The 17,430-nt window shown below is 37.6% G+C and overlaps 1 protein-coding gene across 1 annotated transcript in view; it reads right to left on the bottom strand.

Moving 5' to 3' along the window:
- Positions 1–17,430, bottom strand: part of LOC127857769 (uncharacterized) — a 74,946-nt gene that overhangs the window by 43,240 nt on the left and 14,276 nt on the right. Inside the window, exons 5-18 of the mRNA XM_052394426.1 lie at positions 17,385–17,430; positions 13,291–13,391; positions 12,129–12,217; positions 11,516–11,562; positions 10,891–10,945; positions 9,721–9,790; positions 9,381–9,465; positions 8,583–8,663; positions 4,846–5,051; positions 4,549–4,603; positions 4,062–4,202; positions 2,938–3,164; positions 2,285–2,421; positions 965–1,143 (exon numbers count right to left, since the gene is read on the bottom strand). The exon at positions 17,385–17,430 is cut by the window's right edge and continues 6 nt beyond it. Of these exons, the coding sequence (XP_052250386.1) occupies positions 965–1,143; positions 2,285–2,421; positions 2,938–3,164; positions 4,062–4,202; positions 4,549–4,603; positions 4,846–5,051; positions 8,583–8,663; positions 9,381–9,465; positions 9,721–9,790; positions 10,891–10,945; positions 11,516–11,562; positions 12,129–12,217; positions 13,291–13,391; positions 17,385–17,430 (1,519 nt within the window). The remainder of the gene's footprint in view (positions 1–964; positions 1,144–2,284; positions 2,422–2,937; positions 3,165–4,061; positions 4,203–4,548; positions 4,604–4,845; positions 5,052–8,582; positions 8,664–9,380; positions 9,466–9,720; positions 9,791–10,890; positions 10,946–11,515; positions 11,563–12,128; positions 12,218–13,290; positions 13,392–17,384) is intronic.

Here is a 17,430-nt window from a genome sequence, read left to right as displayed (position 1 = left end):
ATCACAATAAAAAAAAATGATAATTTTAAAACCATTTACAATGTATTAATTTCTACTGGTGTGTTCGATCATTATAAAATTTCATCTCACTAACAATAATAAAATGACGGTCCATCAGTCTGGTCCAATGAATGAAGGATCTTGTTTTAACAACAATGGATTTATTATTTTAATGAATAAAACATAAGTACACGTCCACTATATGTCACTAAAGCAGCTGTTCTTCACTTGGTTAACCTGTGAAAATTAAATCATCTTCATCATGTATATTTATCTACGAAAGTTTCCTTCAACGAGAGCTTTGTCATGAATGTGACTAATACCCCTCGATCGCTTTGTCAGCTATATTCGAGTGCAAATAACTTATGAATTGTGTCGATCACTGTCAAGCACATTTTCAAATTTCAGTAATATCACTTCAGAAATGTGAAACAAGTTTGCTCCAAAACCATGTCAACTTTCATCCAGTCAAACCAATTGACCGATCAACCGAGTGAACAAGCACCTTGGTGAAACCGATTGACCGATCAGCCGAGTGAACAAGCACCTTAATGAAACCGATGGACCAATCAGCCGAGTGAACAAGTACCTTAATGAAACCGATTGACCGATCAGTCGAATGAACAAGCACCTTAATGAAACCGATGGACCGATCAGCCGATTGAACAAGCACGTTAACGTGAGGTTTTATTTTAGTTTAAACCTATTTATTTTAGCTCGATTGCATCGAAAGCCTATGGCTTATATAAACGCTCTCGAGTCCGTTTCCTGAGCCTAGAACCAGTACTTTGCGTCTTTGGGGAGATATAAAGAACGCTCCCACATTGGGGATCGAACCCGTTACCTCCCGGTCGATAGGCGGACACCATATCCATTACACCACGGCGACCTTACAAAGGTCATTTAAGATAGGTGATTACAAAGTAATTTTCACAGGTTTTATTTTCAAATCTTATTAATTTACCCAATTTCAGATCCAGTATATTTCGGATGATAAGACCGAAGCTCGCCCCTATGTTTTCGGTTCCGATTGTCTTCTGCCAGTCGATACCAGGGGGCTGGATCGTCACACGGATTCCTTCCTCAAGCGCCTGGAGAAGGCTTCTCCGGACACGACTCACGATTGGATAGGTGTAATTCTTGCTATAAGGTAGTAAGAAGCGTCATGTTAAGGATGCTATTGCGTCTCATGTTATTTTATAATATCACAAGTTTGTGATAATGGCCAGACAGACAGACGTTCTCTTATTTTACTTATTTTAAAGTTCAATATATATGTCTATTAATTTCAATCATGAAGTGTTAAATTTATCCAAATGGCGATGTAAAGAAAGATATAAGTTATAAGTTTCACCGAGCTTAATTGCGTGAGGCAAGTTTGAAAAAGCTTAAAAACAAGATGGTTACAAAATGTGGGCAATCGCAAGTTTCGAGTCTAAGGCCAGTAAGGGTATAATTTGAACTGTCTGGTTGAGTTAAACAATTCCGCGCCATACTCCCAGGCAGACCCTACTGTACAACAATGGCGTGATCTAAAATAACTAAGGAGAGAGAGGACCAATTTTTGATGTAAGGAGCTATATATATACATCTATTATTTTGGATATTTTTTAGATATTTTTGATATATATATATATCATGGAGTTTAGCCTGTTTTGACCTCAGAGAGAGGTTTTGTTAAGTTTTGTGAAAATCCGCCAAGCGGGTTAGGAGATGATTTGATTTATAAAACCAAATGTTGGCGACATACGACTAACCATGACGGACGCCGCAAAAACACCTACCGCAATATCTTAACATGAGCACTTCGTTCTCAGATATGCGAAAAAAAACTATCTACAAACAAGCGATGTGTTTGTGAAACACTATGTCCCCATATATATGACATTTGACCTTTAAGGATGACCTTGACCATTTACCACGCAAAATGTGCAGCTCCATAAGAAACACATGCATGTATAAATATCAAGTTGCTATCTTCAATATTGCAAAAGTTATGACAAATGTTAAAGTTGTGGCAATCAAACAAACCAACAAACAAACCAGCAAACAAACCAACATACAGGGCAAAAACAGTATGTCCCCCTCTATAGTGGTGGGGGACATAAAAAACATCATTCTAACTATGTATACGTTGAAATAGTTTATACCTTATTATTCAATCAATTTTGAACGTATGTACACCTTCATTAAATACTGATCTTCAGTAACTATTTATTCATTTGCCACAGCTCTAATATACTCTACGTTGCTTTATTAAATATAGCAGTCGTGTCATGCCTACCTGATCACTTCTGTCTCGTGTTCAATGGTGAAGTTTCTATCGTCAGATTTCGGGTGCTTCTTGAACACAGTGTGGGCAGTTTTCCTTACTACCTCGTCATGGTCGTGTATGATACTGGTCAGCAAAGCATCCGCGCTCTTCAAATATTAACTTGAGTTATATTGTATTGTTCTCATTATAAAAAAAGGTTTAATTATTCACACTGTAATCATGCGCAATTGACCGATTAACTAGAGCGTTCTGTCGAACCTGACTAATACTTCCACTAAGCTCTGTAAGCTAGGTTCAAGAGCAAGTGAGTAATAATATGTGGGTCACTTGCGATGAACATTTCGTCCGTCACATTTATCCTTAATGGTGATGACATAGTTCAATATATTCTCTTTAGAAAATAAGTTCGCTCTGAAAACGTACACAATTGTATGCGGACTGCAATGTCCATGGCTTAAAGCTCATAAATATCGCAACTGGAAGACGTTCACTCCGCAAACGTACAATATTCAATGCGGACAAACTAAAAAAAGACATATCGAGGGTATAATAACTTCAGTTAACCGAAAAAGACACATGCACGCCATTGTATTTTTGTCACTAGTGGATGTACATATTGTTGCAAACGTGCACAATATATCGTAAAATATATAGACGATTACCTTATTGCAGGAGAAGTGTCTAAGTCCGTTAATTGCCGCACGACGCCACGCTGTGACGCCCACATTCGGCGCCATGTACGACACGATATGACGTAATGATCGCTGTTTCCCGGCGTTGCCTAGACTCTGTAGGAGAACCATCTTGGTTTCTATATGCTTGCGAGCTGGCGTATCATGTTGTATGATTGATCGGCGACGGCGGGGTTTGATAATATCGCTGGACCTCGCTGTAAGCGTTACAAGATTACGTTTCAATATGGGAACTGTCTATTCAGTTTAAAGTTTTACATGGGTAATCATATGTTGGTCTTTGATGAATGTTTTTTATATGGCTTCAGAAACCCATGATTGTGATTTCGAATCGATGTATGTTACTAAAAGAAAAAACAAAAGTGAATTTTGTGTTTTTTAGGTTTATTATTATCCTCGTGGATACGTAATAGAAAGATGAAGCCAATCCACTTTACATCTCGGTTAACTTATCGAAATTAAGAATTAAGGAAAGGACCTTAATAAGCTTATTAGCTCTATAAGCTAGTTTGTGGAGCGGTTTAAGTTTGTTACAAGACTTAATATCTCTTCCTAAAAATACTAGTCGATGTGATACAAGTCGGAATTGGTTTCAAACAATGTGGAGATTGTGTTTAGAGATTTACATGGTTTATAATCATATGGAACACTATTACAGTTTGTGTTTGAATCATATGTGTCTTGCTCTGAGAAACCTGGGCATAATTCATGTGCGTAAAGTGTCGTCCCAGATTAGCCTGTGCAGTCCGCACAGGCTAATCAGGGACGACACTTTCCGCTTTTAAGGTATTTTTAGTTTTAAGGAAGTCCCTCCTTACCGAAAATCAAGTTTAGGCGAAAGTGTCGTCCCCTGATTAGCCTGTGCGGACTGCACAGGCTTATCTGGAACGACACTTTACGCACATGCATTATGCCCAGTTTTTTTCAGAGCACTACACATATGCAAAACCTCCTTCAGGAACAATAGGCAGCACCTTACTCGCCTTGATGTGCTCGAAACAGTTATCGCTCCTTTCCACAATCCGATGTTTGTACTATCGCGACTCTGTCGATGTCTATGTTGCAAGGCAATGCTAAGAAAAAGAATAACTTACTTTCGTTGTGGTGGTCAAGCCAGTTCTCTATCCTCTCCACAATCCTGTCCGACACCGTGGTGTTGAGGTCATGCAAGGACTTGGCCATGGCCCCTAAGGACAGACACGCCCTCTTTCGGGTCTTCGTAAGGGCAGGGGTTTCTTGACATTAAAAGATTGTTTAAGGCTTGATCATAACAGACCAGACCTTAGGCAAAACACTTAGTATTTAATATTCTAGATGTATGTTTATTTCATTTATTATATATCAAATACACATTCAGTTCACATGAATGTGAACGTCTTCCTTTTCAGTTAGCAAAAACAACATTTAAATGAACTAATTCTTCCTAATTTAGCCACGTTCTAGGAACATTGGACTTAAAGCATTTGAGTAATGTGTTATACCGTATTCGCCACACATGCTTATCGTCGATGACACGTTACGCACATGCAATAAGACCTGTTTTCCGAGAACGAAGCTCAAATCAAATCAAGGTCAATTTACCGCCAGGTTCATGGCCATCTTCGAAGCACAATTTTTCCACTAAGCTCACCAGTTCCTTTAATAAATAAAATAAGTTCGATAACTGTTAAAATTTAATAACATTATAGACGACACCGTATGTGTAACTTGTATGTTATAAATAGCATATTCAATCAAAACACCAACATCAAGCATTTATGTTTAAGAACTTAAGAACTTAATTTAAACCAGCCATGGTGAAAATGTACGTGTTTATTTAAATTTAAAAAAACAACTATATTATGATTGATAAAATTGTTTCGCTATGAATAAACGTACCGTCACGGGGTTCTGTAGAGCGATGGCGTGAAAAAGACATCTCCTAAGGTCCTCCTCGGTTACATTGGGCTGTGACATCACGTGCTCCAGAACCAGCAGTTGGGCCTCGGCGCTGCCTTCACGTGCAATCAGGTCGATAAACAGATTCCTCTCGTCTACACACACCGAGTTGTTGACGTCACACGTGCGTGTTAACGCTTCTTCGCCTAAAATGCAGACAATCAATTAAAAGTATGTCAATGGTCAAATTCCTTCTGTCTACGCACCGTGTCATCGCCATCATGCGGATGTGTGAACGCTTCATGACCTAAAAGGATGTTCTCATTGCAATGGACATATTAATCTCGTCTGCGATGTAATTGACGTCACGCGTATGCTTTCCCACATTAACGGCAAATACACCACAGTTTAGTGCAGTTGAACGGTATGTGGAATTCATGTCACACTTACGTTACAAGGCATGCTCGCTTCAAACTACTTCTTGTTTAAAGCAAAAGATAAGATCAATTCATTGAATATATAGGTTTGTTCTATAGCATAAAGATAAAGCAACAACAATAATTAGCATTACCACTCAACAACTTCTTTAATCATGATCTTGATACATTTCGCGTTCCATGTTTTTAACAGAGAATACTTTAAATAACTTCACAATGTGTTAACGGAGTATTCGTTATAGTATTTGTAAACCAATAATGCTCCATTATTGTTACAAATATAACTTCTAAATGTATGGTTTGGTTAAACATAATGCCCTCTTCCAACAATTGTTAATTATCTCATTTCGATCCCCTACAGATAGAAATAGACCATCAATAAAAAAAACGTATTAGTACAGAAGCGGATACGTTATAGGTAGTATACAACCCGTGCTGCGTGGTGCAGCGCTGGTAGACCACGGGGCGCACAACACAAGGAATATCGTGAGTATAAAGCGGTTAAAGCACATTTCCGGAGGGCCATGCGGCGGTGCGGTGAACAATTATGACAGAACTTGACCATAAACTCGAATATGACTCTGAACATGACAGTGTGAGTTTCTGGCGGACAGTTAACTTAAGGAAACGGGGATCCGGTGCCGACATAGGAGGTGGCATCAACTTCGATGGGAAGATGTATAGAAGCCGTGAGGAAATAACGGAGCAGCGGGCGACATACTTTATAGACCTGTACACCCCTTCAAGCTCCCCGGACTTCGATTCACACTGGGAGTATGTTGTTAGACAGGAAGTGGAGCAGGCATTGACTAACATATCACCGTCTAAAGATGTTTTTGTTTCACCTGAAATGGTTGAGTCTAGTATAAATCAGCTATCTAAAGCAAAGGCCTGTGGTCCCGATGAAATTTACCATGAACACATGCTGTATGGCAAGAACATTATCGCTGAACCCTTATCACGCTTATATACAGTTATGCTGCGCAGCGGAACTGTACCTGATAAATTGAAGGAAGGTGAGATTATTACACTGTTTAAAGGCGGGCAAAAGCGGCGATACCAGCCTAATAATTACATAGCAATTACACTATCGTCAACGCTGCTAAAGCTTTATGAATCGATTTTATTAAGCCGGTGCAAGGACGGTATATTCGATTCTATCAGATAGTTACAAGGTAGATTTCAGGGCGGGCTTGGGTGCATAATGACTAGCTTTAGTCTCCGTGAATGTCTATACTATGCAAAGGAGCTTGGATCAAGTGTATATCTATGTTTCCTGGACGCTCGTCAGGCCTTTGACCGGGTATGGCACGATGGACTATTTCACAAACTTTTATCAATTTCCGGTGTTCATGATCCTGATCCAGTCATTGATACTAACACCCTTCTTGCACTCCGTGAAACGTATCGCAACTCAACAAGCCGCGTTCGCCATCGATTATTGATCTCGGAACCACTTCCGATCGGTCAAGGAACCCGTCAGGGAGGCGAAAGTTTGCCGCTGTTGTATCTTATTTACATAAATGGCCTGATAGAGAAACTTGAAGAGATTGGTAATAGCCTGTGCATTTATGACATTAATATGGCTTCGCCTACCGTGGCCGATGACATGGTTATAGTAACATACTCTAAAAATGGACTCGAGAGGATGCTTAAGATTTGCTATGAATATGCGACCGGTGGAGGTTTCTTTATAATGCATCGAAGTATTCCGTACTGGTCTATAATAAGAAGACAGAAGAGACTTCAACCTTATATCTAGGGCATGAACGTCTGCCCGCTAGTGACAAGTATACCCATCTTGGTATTGAATGCAACTCTTTTTTACCACTAATAATGCGATTCATGATGTATGCATGCGACTGCGAGGAACATACATGAGCTTGTGCTCTAAAGGGGTAGCGCCTGAAAGACTGATTCCACCAACTCTATTAACAATATTTAACTCGTCTGTTATCCCTAAGGCCTAATATGGCTGTGAGCTATGAAACAACAACTCGCAAAGTGATCTCGTACAACTTTCAATCGCACATAACTTTTGCCTGAAACACATGCAAGGGTATGACAGAAACATCTCAACAGATTATTGCCTGGCAACCGTTAATACTGTTCTGATAGTGAATGAACTGGAAATCAAGGAACTAACATTCCTCGGCCAAATATGCAGATTAAATCCTAAATACCTAGCGAAATATATCTTCAACAATAGACTTATACGTCACATTGAACTAGAAGGCCAATGCCTCGGATATATCCCTGATGCATACAGGATACTACAAAGTATGACTTAATGAACGTCTTACGCTCATACGTCCAGGGTGGAAATTTCCCCACAAAGCGACAATGGAAGAAAATAGTTGAGCAAAAAGTCGTAATGAATATAAAGAACGAAATACAGAGTCGCATCAAGGACAGCGATCAATGGGGAGTAACTGCGCATGTAATAGACTCCAATAATTACTCCCCTTTATGGAGAGTAGCAAGAGACAATCCAAAAATAATTAACGTGTGTAAAACAATATTAAATAGCATAGGAATGTTTGTGTCTAGACAGTATGTACGAGAATGTAGACATTGTTGCTTGAAAACCGTTAATCTCGTAATTCATAATTTGTTTTATTGTCACTTGCTAGAGGATAAGCGAAAACATTTATGGACAATTCTAATTGAATGCATCGGAATAACGGACTTTTCGCGCTTTATCCACTTAAATGGCTTAGAACAAAGCGTATCGTTGCTGAAAATGATATCTGAAACAGTTGACTCATATTTTGTGCATTTTAAATTGTGCAAAGCTGCTGTTAGCATCCTGAACTAGGGCTAGACGCTCTGAGCCAATTTTTTTTAAATTCCACATATGTTGACATGTCAATCCAATCTTTGTTAGTGTACCTTACACTATATAGCAGTCTTACGTTGAAGGCAAAATCTGTGACATATATTAAGTATTTTCGCCTATTAAATCTTTATTTTCGTTTTCGCTTTAAGATATATCCCCGGCGAATAAGTTACACTGAAAAAAGGTAATTATCATTATCTCAATGTGATTATTTTCCTTAGGAATAACAGGAATTAACAATTATTTATCATTTATATATAATCTAATTATGTTATACTTATTTTTGTAAATAATCTAATGGCTGTATTGAGTTGTTCCATTTTTTATCTTTGTATGTGTATATACTCGATTGTTCTTCCTTGCTTGTATTATATGTTATGCTCTTCATGAATGGAGGGAAATAAAAGTCTATCGAATAAACATAATGCCACTTATAGTGGGTATTATAGTAAAATCTTTACCGAGAGTAAGGAAATCCTCTCTTTCAAGGGACGTTATCAATTCACGCAGCTGATGCACGCACTCGGTTCGGTTACGTTCGTCTGAAAGATTAGTACACAATATAATAATGTGTATGTCATAGTATTATTACGTCATAGATTACGCAAAGAAAGTAAAAAATAATATAAATTGCAGAGTAAATATAAGGTATTGTTCGTTCTTAGGGATAGTAGGATATTACTTCATCATGCAGCCATAGTAGGATATTACTTCATCATGCAGCCATGTGTTAATTTTTACTCTCTCGATAAAATTACTTAATTTAACATATGAGAGCCTTTCTGTGCGAAAATCGGGCTAAACGCTTGTTGGTAAAGTGTCGTCCCAGATTGGCCTGCGCAGTCCACATATGCTCGCGCTTAACGCCCGTTGGTAAAGTGTCGTCCCAGATTGGCATGCGCAGTCCACACAGGCTAAACGCTTGTTAGTTAAGTGTCGTCCCAGATTGTCATACGCAGTCCACACAGGCTTAACGCTTGTTGGTAATGCTTAACGATTGTTGGTAAAGTGTCGTCCCAGATCTGCCTGCGCCGTCCACACAGGCTAATGAGGGACCACACTGGTCGGATACATTCCATACGAAGAGACCTCTTCTAATCGAAGCATTCAGTGAAAGCGGAAAGTTTCGCCCATGATTAGCCTGTGCAGACGCAAACAGCCCAGTTTTCCCAGAACGAGGCCCAAGTACTCAACCTTTCAAATAAGAATAATTTACTAGCAAGAAGCTAGTAAATGTTGAATGTATTCAAGCTACTTACATTTGTTGGTGTAGGAATGGACGCACGCAATATACTTTCGAATATCCGCCTCAACATGTACAAATGGTACCTTTTTCAAGGGTTTCTGAAATGCATCACCATACATATCCCGGTAGATACGAAATTTGAAATGATAACTAAGCGATTGATATTTCAAACGAATAATCGCGCACGCATGCACAAACACTCTGTGATCACAAAAGCCTTGTCAGAGAATATTTATCGTATCACTACGTACATTTTTTACGTACATTTGTAGATTGTATAGCCTGACATCACATTTTGTTCATGACGACCAAACACGGATGTGGTTTTGATGAGATTTACCGTATCGACTTACCGGTTTGACACTGATGGAATCCCGATGCATCTCGTGCAGAGCGTGGTCTCGAGCAGGGTCGCTGTACTTGCTGGAATTGAAGAATTCCACATAGATTTGAGCCTCGCTCTGTGAAAACAGGGCTTAATGCATGTGCGTTAATGGTCGTCTTAGATTATTCTGTCCGCACAGACTAATCAGGAATGACACTTTCTGATTTTATGGATTTTTAAGTGTAAAGAAAGCATCTTCTACCCGAAAATTTAGTCTAGACGGAAATTTTCGTCCCAGAGTAGCACAAATGGACAGCACAGGTTAATCTGGTACGACACTTTACGAACATGTACGACACTTAACGAACATGTACGACACTTTACGAACATGTACGACACTTTACGAACATGTACGACACTTTACGAACATGTACGACATTTAACGAGCATGTACGACATTTTACGAACATGTACGACACTTTACGAACATGTACAACACTTTACGAACATGCTTTAAAACTCGCTTTCCCAGAGAAAAAAAGAAACATGGCATTTCCACAAAACCGTATTTGCATATTGTTCTTATTTATTTCTTTAATTAAACGAAGAATTTTAAAAATAGACCATAAATAAAAAAAAACGTATTGGTACAGAAGCGGGCACGTTAAAAGTAGTATACAACCCGTTCTGGGAAGGAGGGCACAATACAATGTTTTGCATATATTACAGACCAAAATGAAAAAAATATCGGTTGAAATCTGTAGAGCAATACTGTTTCGGTATAAGTATAACGCTTATTTTATCCTGCGATATCTGGCACAGACTTTTGAGAACATCCGCATGCAAATTTACTTCACACTCTATACATGTATATTTTCGCGCATAGTATTTTTAAATTCCAAGTCGTACATATAAAACATCTTTATTAAATAAGAACCATTTAAGTCCATAATAACCCATGCTATTTTCTGTGATGTTGTTGTTTTTATGAATGTGTTCATGGTCGCCTTAGATTGGTTTAAACCAACGATGCTTTTCTTTCAAAGTGCGATGGCGGTGGTAGCCATTTATGTTTGTTGCGTCTATTGAAACATGGACAAGCACCCGTGCTTATAACTATTTTCTGATCTGTTCATGCTATACATCTTTAACTTTAACTTTAAATATACTTGTATATGCTCATAATACCATGTCTTACCTCTTCAACATGAGTTTCAGTTTGCTTCGTGATATTGAAGACACCTTCGGAAACTCTGAAAGGAACGTGGTGACAGTATTTATCAATTTATGCCTAGTGGACTCTCCCATCCTTCTAAATTGGATCAATTTATTTCTAAAATTAGGGATGTCTAGTATACTTATTTCTATATTTAGAATATTTCTTACAGAAATTCCTTTAAGCAAACAGCGCAGACCCTGATGAGACGCCGCATCATGCGGCGTCTTATCTGGGTCTACGCTATTTGCCAAGGCCTTTTTTCTAGACGCTAGGCATAAGTGGGTTAAATAATCCATAGTCCTGGAAACATTTAATTGACTAAATATTGCAAAGAAGGTATGGGGTTTCTAAAGAAATGGTCTATGCTCTGTGAAAAAGGGCTTTAATGCATGTGCGTAGTGTAGTCCCAAGTTCGCATGTTCACACAGGCTAATCAGGGACGACAATTTCCTCTTTTATGATATGTTTCATTTCAAGCATGATAAGCATGTGCGGACTGCACAGGCTAATCTGGGACGCTATTTTACGCATATGCATTAGATTCCCTTTTCACAGAGCGCGCGGCTCAAATGTTTTGTAAAAACACGGCTTCAAGAGCAGTTACCTCCGGAATGTTCCTCCTCGATTACCGCAGCACCTTCAACCGTGTGTCTGAAATATACGAAACGTGGCGGAAATAAACGAAACGTGGCAGAAATATACGAAACCTATATCAAATATACGAAACGTGGCGGAGATATACCAAACGTGGCGGAAATATACGAAACGTGGTCGAAATATACGAAACCTATCTGAAATATACGAAACCTATCTGAAATATACGAAACGTATCTTAAATATACGAAACGTGCTGGAAATATACGAATCCTATTTGAAGTATACGAAACGTGCCGGCATTATGCGAAACGTATCTTAATTACATTACAGTGTGTGGTGTATAAGAACTGTTCACGAATGAAACATATTAAGCGTGTCTGAAATATACTACTACATGAATATGGCTAAAATAAATTTGGTCACCTTATTGAAACATTGAAACACGATATCACGTGATCAGGTGGTCATGGCGATCACGACAAGGACGATCATACGAACTGAAACCTATGGTTAATGATACGACATCACTTACGAGCAAACAAAAACACGACAGGGACTTAGTTACGTGCTTGCATGACACGTGCTTGTATGACACGTTATCATGACCAGAAGGATCTTACGAGTTGATCCTGTTTGGGCTGTGTTGCAGCGTGATGTTGTCGATGGCTTCGACCAGCTGTGGGGTCAGACGATCGTCAAAATGGGTCGTCTGAAATGTACAGAGTCGTTTGTGTCAACAGGTCCCGGATGCATACAATTACAGGTAGTCTTTGAAGAAAAGCAGCAATCGAAATAATTGACCCATTTATGCCTAATGGACTCTCCCATCCTTCTAAATTGAATCAATTTATTTCCAAAATTAGGGATGTCTAGTATATTTATTTCTATATTTATAATATTTCTTACAGAAATTCCTTCAAGCAAACAGCGCATCATGCGGCGTCTCATCTGGGTCTATGCTGTTTGCCAAGGCCTTTTTCTAGCTGCTAGGCATAAATGGGTTAAAAGAAATGGTTTATAAATGTGTGGTTTTCAAATGTACTTGCGACATCCTAAACTGCTATATGTTTACATCTTCTATGAACTCTACGTAGTCATTTAAAAAAAATACTACAAATAATATATATTCTTAATAATACACCAGTACAAATAGCATTAGGGTAAGCGTAAGAAACGTTTGTTTAAATTGATCATTTTTGTCAGGAAATGACAGTTGTTAAAGCTGTAGAAGTGTAAACAAAAACAAACAAGTTTATACTTAGACGGGACTTTGAAGAACAACATCACTTCCCAGTATAAATACTGAGGATGATTTACACTAAATATTTTTCCCATAGGATCCAATTATTAAACGACCAACTTGTTAGGCATTTATCCTGCATTTTCTTCATTGCAGAGTGCGCAAGCCTCGTATTATAGTAAAGATAAATATGTGGTCTTTTGATAATTGAAATACAAGAGATATGTCATGTAACTTCTAAAAAAGCCATTCGCACCCGTGGAAAACAGAGTTTCTGCTGTGAGTTTCTGTCAAAACCACATTACAATAATTTAACGCAAACGAAACGTTCATCTTGCAACGTAGTTTCCAGTGAAATGCACCAACATGCACACATAGAATGTACAAAATAACCTCAAAAGGCATGGGTTGGATTTCTAAATGGGTTTAAACGAGAAGGTGAAATACTCTATATGAAATAGGCTCTACTTTCGATGGAAGACGACAACGGAGGGATACACAAAAAATTACATTGGGATGTAACCTTTAGATTCACGTCATACCTTGTAGTGCATTCTATGTACGTCCGTCAGACTACGGTGTGACCTCAGCAACCTCATCCCTTCACTCGTCCTGCTCGCCTCGTACGTGTGGCCCAATTGACCTGGGAAAGCAGTCACTTGGTGAAGTCACATGTACGCATAATGTTTTTTTCGGCATTTCATAGGCGTACGGAGAGATTGTTTAACAGTTTTAACAGTTTACTGTAACAAAAAAAAATATGCGTAAACGGTCGTGAAAATGACGCCTCATTTGCATTTACGATAACGGTTTGTCCCGAATAATGACGTCATATGGAAGGGTATTTAGGTAAAAAATACATCATTCGTGGTGAATACTTACATTATGACTGATGCTTATTCTAATTTTCTTTATGACAATTCCAACATGCTTGTTGTCTATTCGTTTATACTTGATGATTGCTTCAACATTACATCATTCATGATGATTTACATTATGCGTGATGTTTATTCTAACATGCTTCATGACAGTTCCAACATGCTTGTTCTCTATCGGTTATACCTGATGATTGTTGCAACATGCTTGGTGACTATCCAATGTTTGTGTGTTCATTATTCCTGAAACCAGTCATAATCGGTTTTGCCACTAAGCGTCATCAACAACGGCAGTTAGCAACAGGCAGTAAGCAGAATGCAACTAAGCAGAATGCAAGTTACTAAATTATGACAACAGGTGGCGTGCGTTTATTTTCCGTATGTTGAATAAATTACTTTTCGGAAAAAAGCGAAAACATCCGAATCATTTTGACTAGTAAACTGAATAAGCTGAATTAGTTCCCTTTGTTATATAATCACCATTAAACTAAATACGTTTATTATTGCCATGAAAACCAGTAGGCATACACAAAGAATTGACTCCAGTGAATGTTTTTGATATGTGTAAGATACAATTGGCACTCAAGAAATTATACATGTATTTTATTCAGGACATAACGGGGCTGATGTGTTGGAAGTGTGGCCCATCCCTAGTCCAAATAATTACAGTAGACGTAATCTACCGATGTGTTTTGTATATGGACCTCATATTTATAAAGTAGCCCAAACCCCCATTGCCACAGACCTGTGCGTGAAACTTTCAAATTTCTCCAGACTGTTTACCAGGCTATAATTAAAATGTCTATAAACACATATTTATCATTTTATTACTAAATAATGTCTGTGGTATAAAGTGAAACCTGAAAGTTACAAGTACTCGTGTCTAGTACTGTACAACTATTGCATTCCTCGTTGAGAAAACAACTACTTCTACTACATGTATTTAAATATAATCATAAAACATAATTTTCAATCAAGTTGGAAAAAAAAGTAATATAAACAGGTCTGTCATGAACGTTTACGTCGCTCTTGGTTACCAGAAAAATGCCCACTCTCGGATTTCAACCGTCATTGTTTACAATCATTTAAGTGCATAAGTACTTGAATTTGTATAGCGTATTTGAAAGGTGCATGTCAAGCCACAGGTGGTTAGCGAGTGGCTATGATAATAATCAGTGAAAACATCTTTTGGAATGATAAATAATCATATTATAACGAAAAATCAACTTTTCTATAAAAAAAATTCACTATCAAATATATATATATAACATGGTATCCAACTCGAAATCATCCGAAAACGGGGTGCATCGTTTTAAACAGTCATTTCTTCATAAATTTGGCAGCGATTTTCATGAACCCGGCCTTATTCAACGCGGAAATGAATTTCCTTTCAGGAAATGTATATATCTTGTTATATTTCTACACATGCTGGGTCAAATTTTAAGAAATAACGCTATACACAATTCGCTTGACCCAGTTGTGATCGATCAGACCGTGTTTATGAATGAAATCTCAAGTTGTAAAATTGATTTAGGAATGGCTGTTCAAAACGATGCACCCCGTTTTCGGATGATTTCGAGTTGGATACCTTGTTATATATAAAACGATAGTGAATTTTTTTTATAGAAAAGTTGATTTTTCGTTATAATATGATTATTTATCATTCAAAAAGATGTTTTCACTAATTGTGATCATAGCCACACGCTAACCAACTGTGTGACCAGCGCGTGTGCCGGGAGAACAGGGCTTAATGTATTTTTTTTGTTAAGCTCTATAATATGTATATTCAATCTGTATGAAAAAATGTCGGTGAACATTAATCCGGTGTTAATTTTTGAAAATATTGAGGCATTCATTAATTATGGATCTAAAACGGAGCATTAATCCGCATTAAAAAAAACACCGGGCATATTGCATATTAGATCGGACACATGAAATTATTTCGAAAGAAAGCAATAAGAGTTTCAATTCTACATGAGTACGTCTCGCTGCGCACGATTACGCTCTTACTGCTCGTATATATTTGACACTTATGAATCTTGACAAATACCTAGTGTTTCATTTTGCTTAATCTAAATTCTGTCATGCATCTATATGTACTTAAAGTAGCATGACCAACAGCTCTTTCATATGTGAAAGAGATTGACACGAAATACCTACCCATCTTTAATAAAGTTTATATATGCACTTCAACATTATAGTTTTATAGCATTTTATGTGGTGCTATATAAAAGAACTCTAGTAAATTTGAAATCATGTAATGGATTTATTCTCAACATACATGCAGAGTTCCACATACCTTTTTCAGCAAAATCTTGGTCTACACTCTATACAAAAATCCAGCCTTAAAGTCTATTATTAATTCCTTTTTCAGGTAAGTATAATTTTTGGCACATCCGCATTTAGGTTTATAGTCTAAGAAGAGCTCATGACAATTGCCGGGTTACAGCAGACTTTTTGCGATAAAAGGACCAGATAATGGAAAACGTTCGGCTTTTCGACTGTTTTAAAGATGGTATGTTATTCATAATAACGTTAAAGTGCTGTTGATTTCATAATTGTAATGAGGGCCTAGACGAGTGGGAACTCATTGATAAAATGTTTACATTATATGCATTGATATTGAGTTTTACGCATAATCACAAATTTTGAATTCTTATTTTATTTTTCCAATGTGTAACCGTACGCACATAATTTAAGTCTACTTTTTTTACTAAATTTAATTCATTTTTTACGACTTTAAGCGTCTTATCTGGAGCTCTGCATACATGCATTTGTAGCATATATTGAAATACATGTATATCCATAGAATTTCTTTGGTTATTGAAGGTAAATTACTGTACAAAAATTATGGTTAGTCATTAACCAAAAAAAAGTTACGTCAACACGCGGTTTATTTCGGTTCAGTAGCAAATATCTTACAAAGGGGCGCAACTTCTCCTATAACATAAATTTTCCGTTATTCGCCGTAAATTTCCATAGTCGTCCGTAGCATTTCGGAACGACTGTCAATTGACATCATTGTATCATGCATGATTGTATGTTGCTTTGTGCCTGGGTGAAACTAATATCTTGCCATCGCGTTAATTTATTCCAAACATCAATATTTGATTCCATTATGCACTGCGCCTATTGAACAAGTCTCTCTGCACAAACCAACATACACATATGCAGCATGCAATTAACGAACAATAATGCTGCATCTGTACACATGCATGATACCATTAAGCAGAATGTAAATAGACATTGAACATCAGGCAAGATGTGTCATCAAGCATGAAAAGGTGTCTACATACAAATTGAAAGTACCATCAAGAATCATGACACAGTCACAAAGAAGGATGTAATTATTACCTAAATACCCTTCCATAACGTCACATGGTAACATTAAGTAATTGGGTCCTGAATATAAGCGAACTAATGTACTCAGGCAGAGCGTCGAATTCGAATGTTTAATAGGTTTATATCGTACGAACTCTTCGAAACATATACGCCTTTAAGTTGACTTTCAGTTGCAATATAAGCTTCTTTGCCATCAAGATTACTTTATACATTTTCTTGTGAAGATCTCCTTTTAATTAGCCCATTTACATTTGTTTTTCTTAACTGTCAATGAATTCACTGGTCCCGAGGCAGGTGAAATTATTACGTTACTGTACTGACGTCGGAAAATGAATAGAAACTTAAGATTCAATTACTATTTTTGCGTAAAATGTCCCCATAAATGTCAGAATTACAAAATTCTCGCGATGTATTTTTACCTGTGTGGTCTTCCTCCATAGAGTCGTACATCCAGAATTGGCCGTC

This window comes from Dreissena polymorpha, chromosome 14 (assembly GCF_020536995.1).
Source record: "Dreissena polymorpha isolate Duluth1 chromosome 14, UMN_Dpol_1.0, whole genome shotgun sequence".
Taxonomy (NCBI): domain Eukaryota; kingdom Metazoa; phylum Mollusca; class Bivalvia; order Myida; family Dreissenidae; genus Dreissena; species Dreissena polymorpha.
Note: the sequence above shows the minus strand (reverse complement) of the source record. Positions and strands in the feature narration are given on the sequence as shown.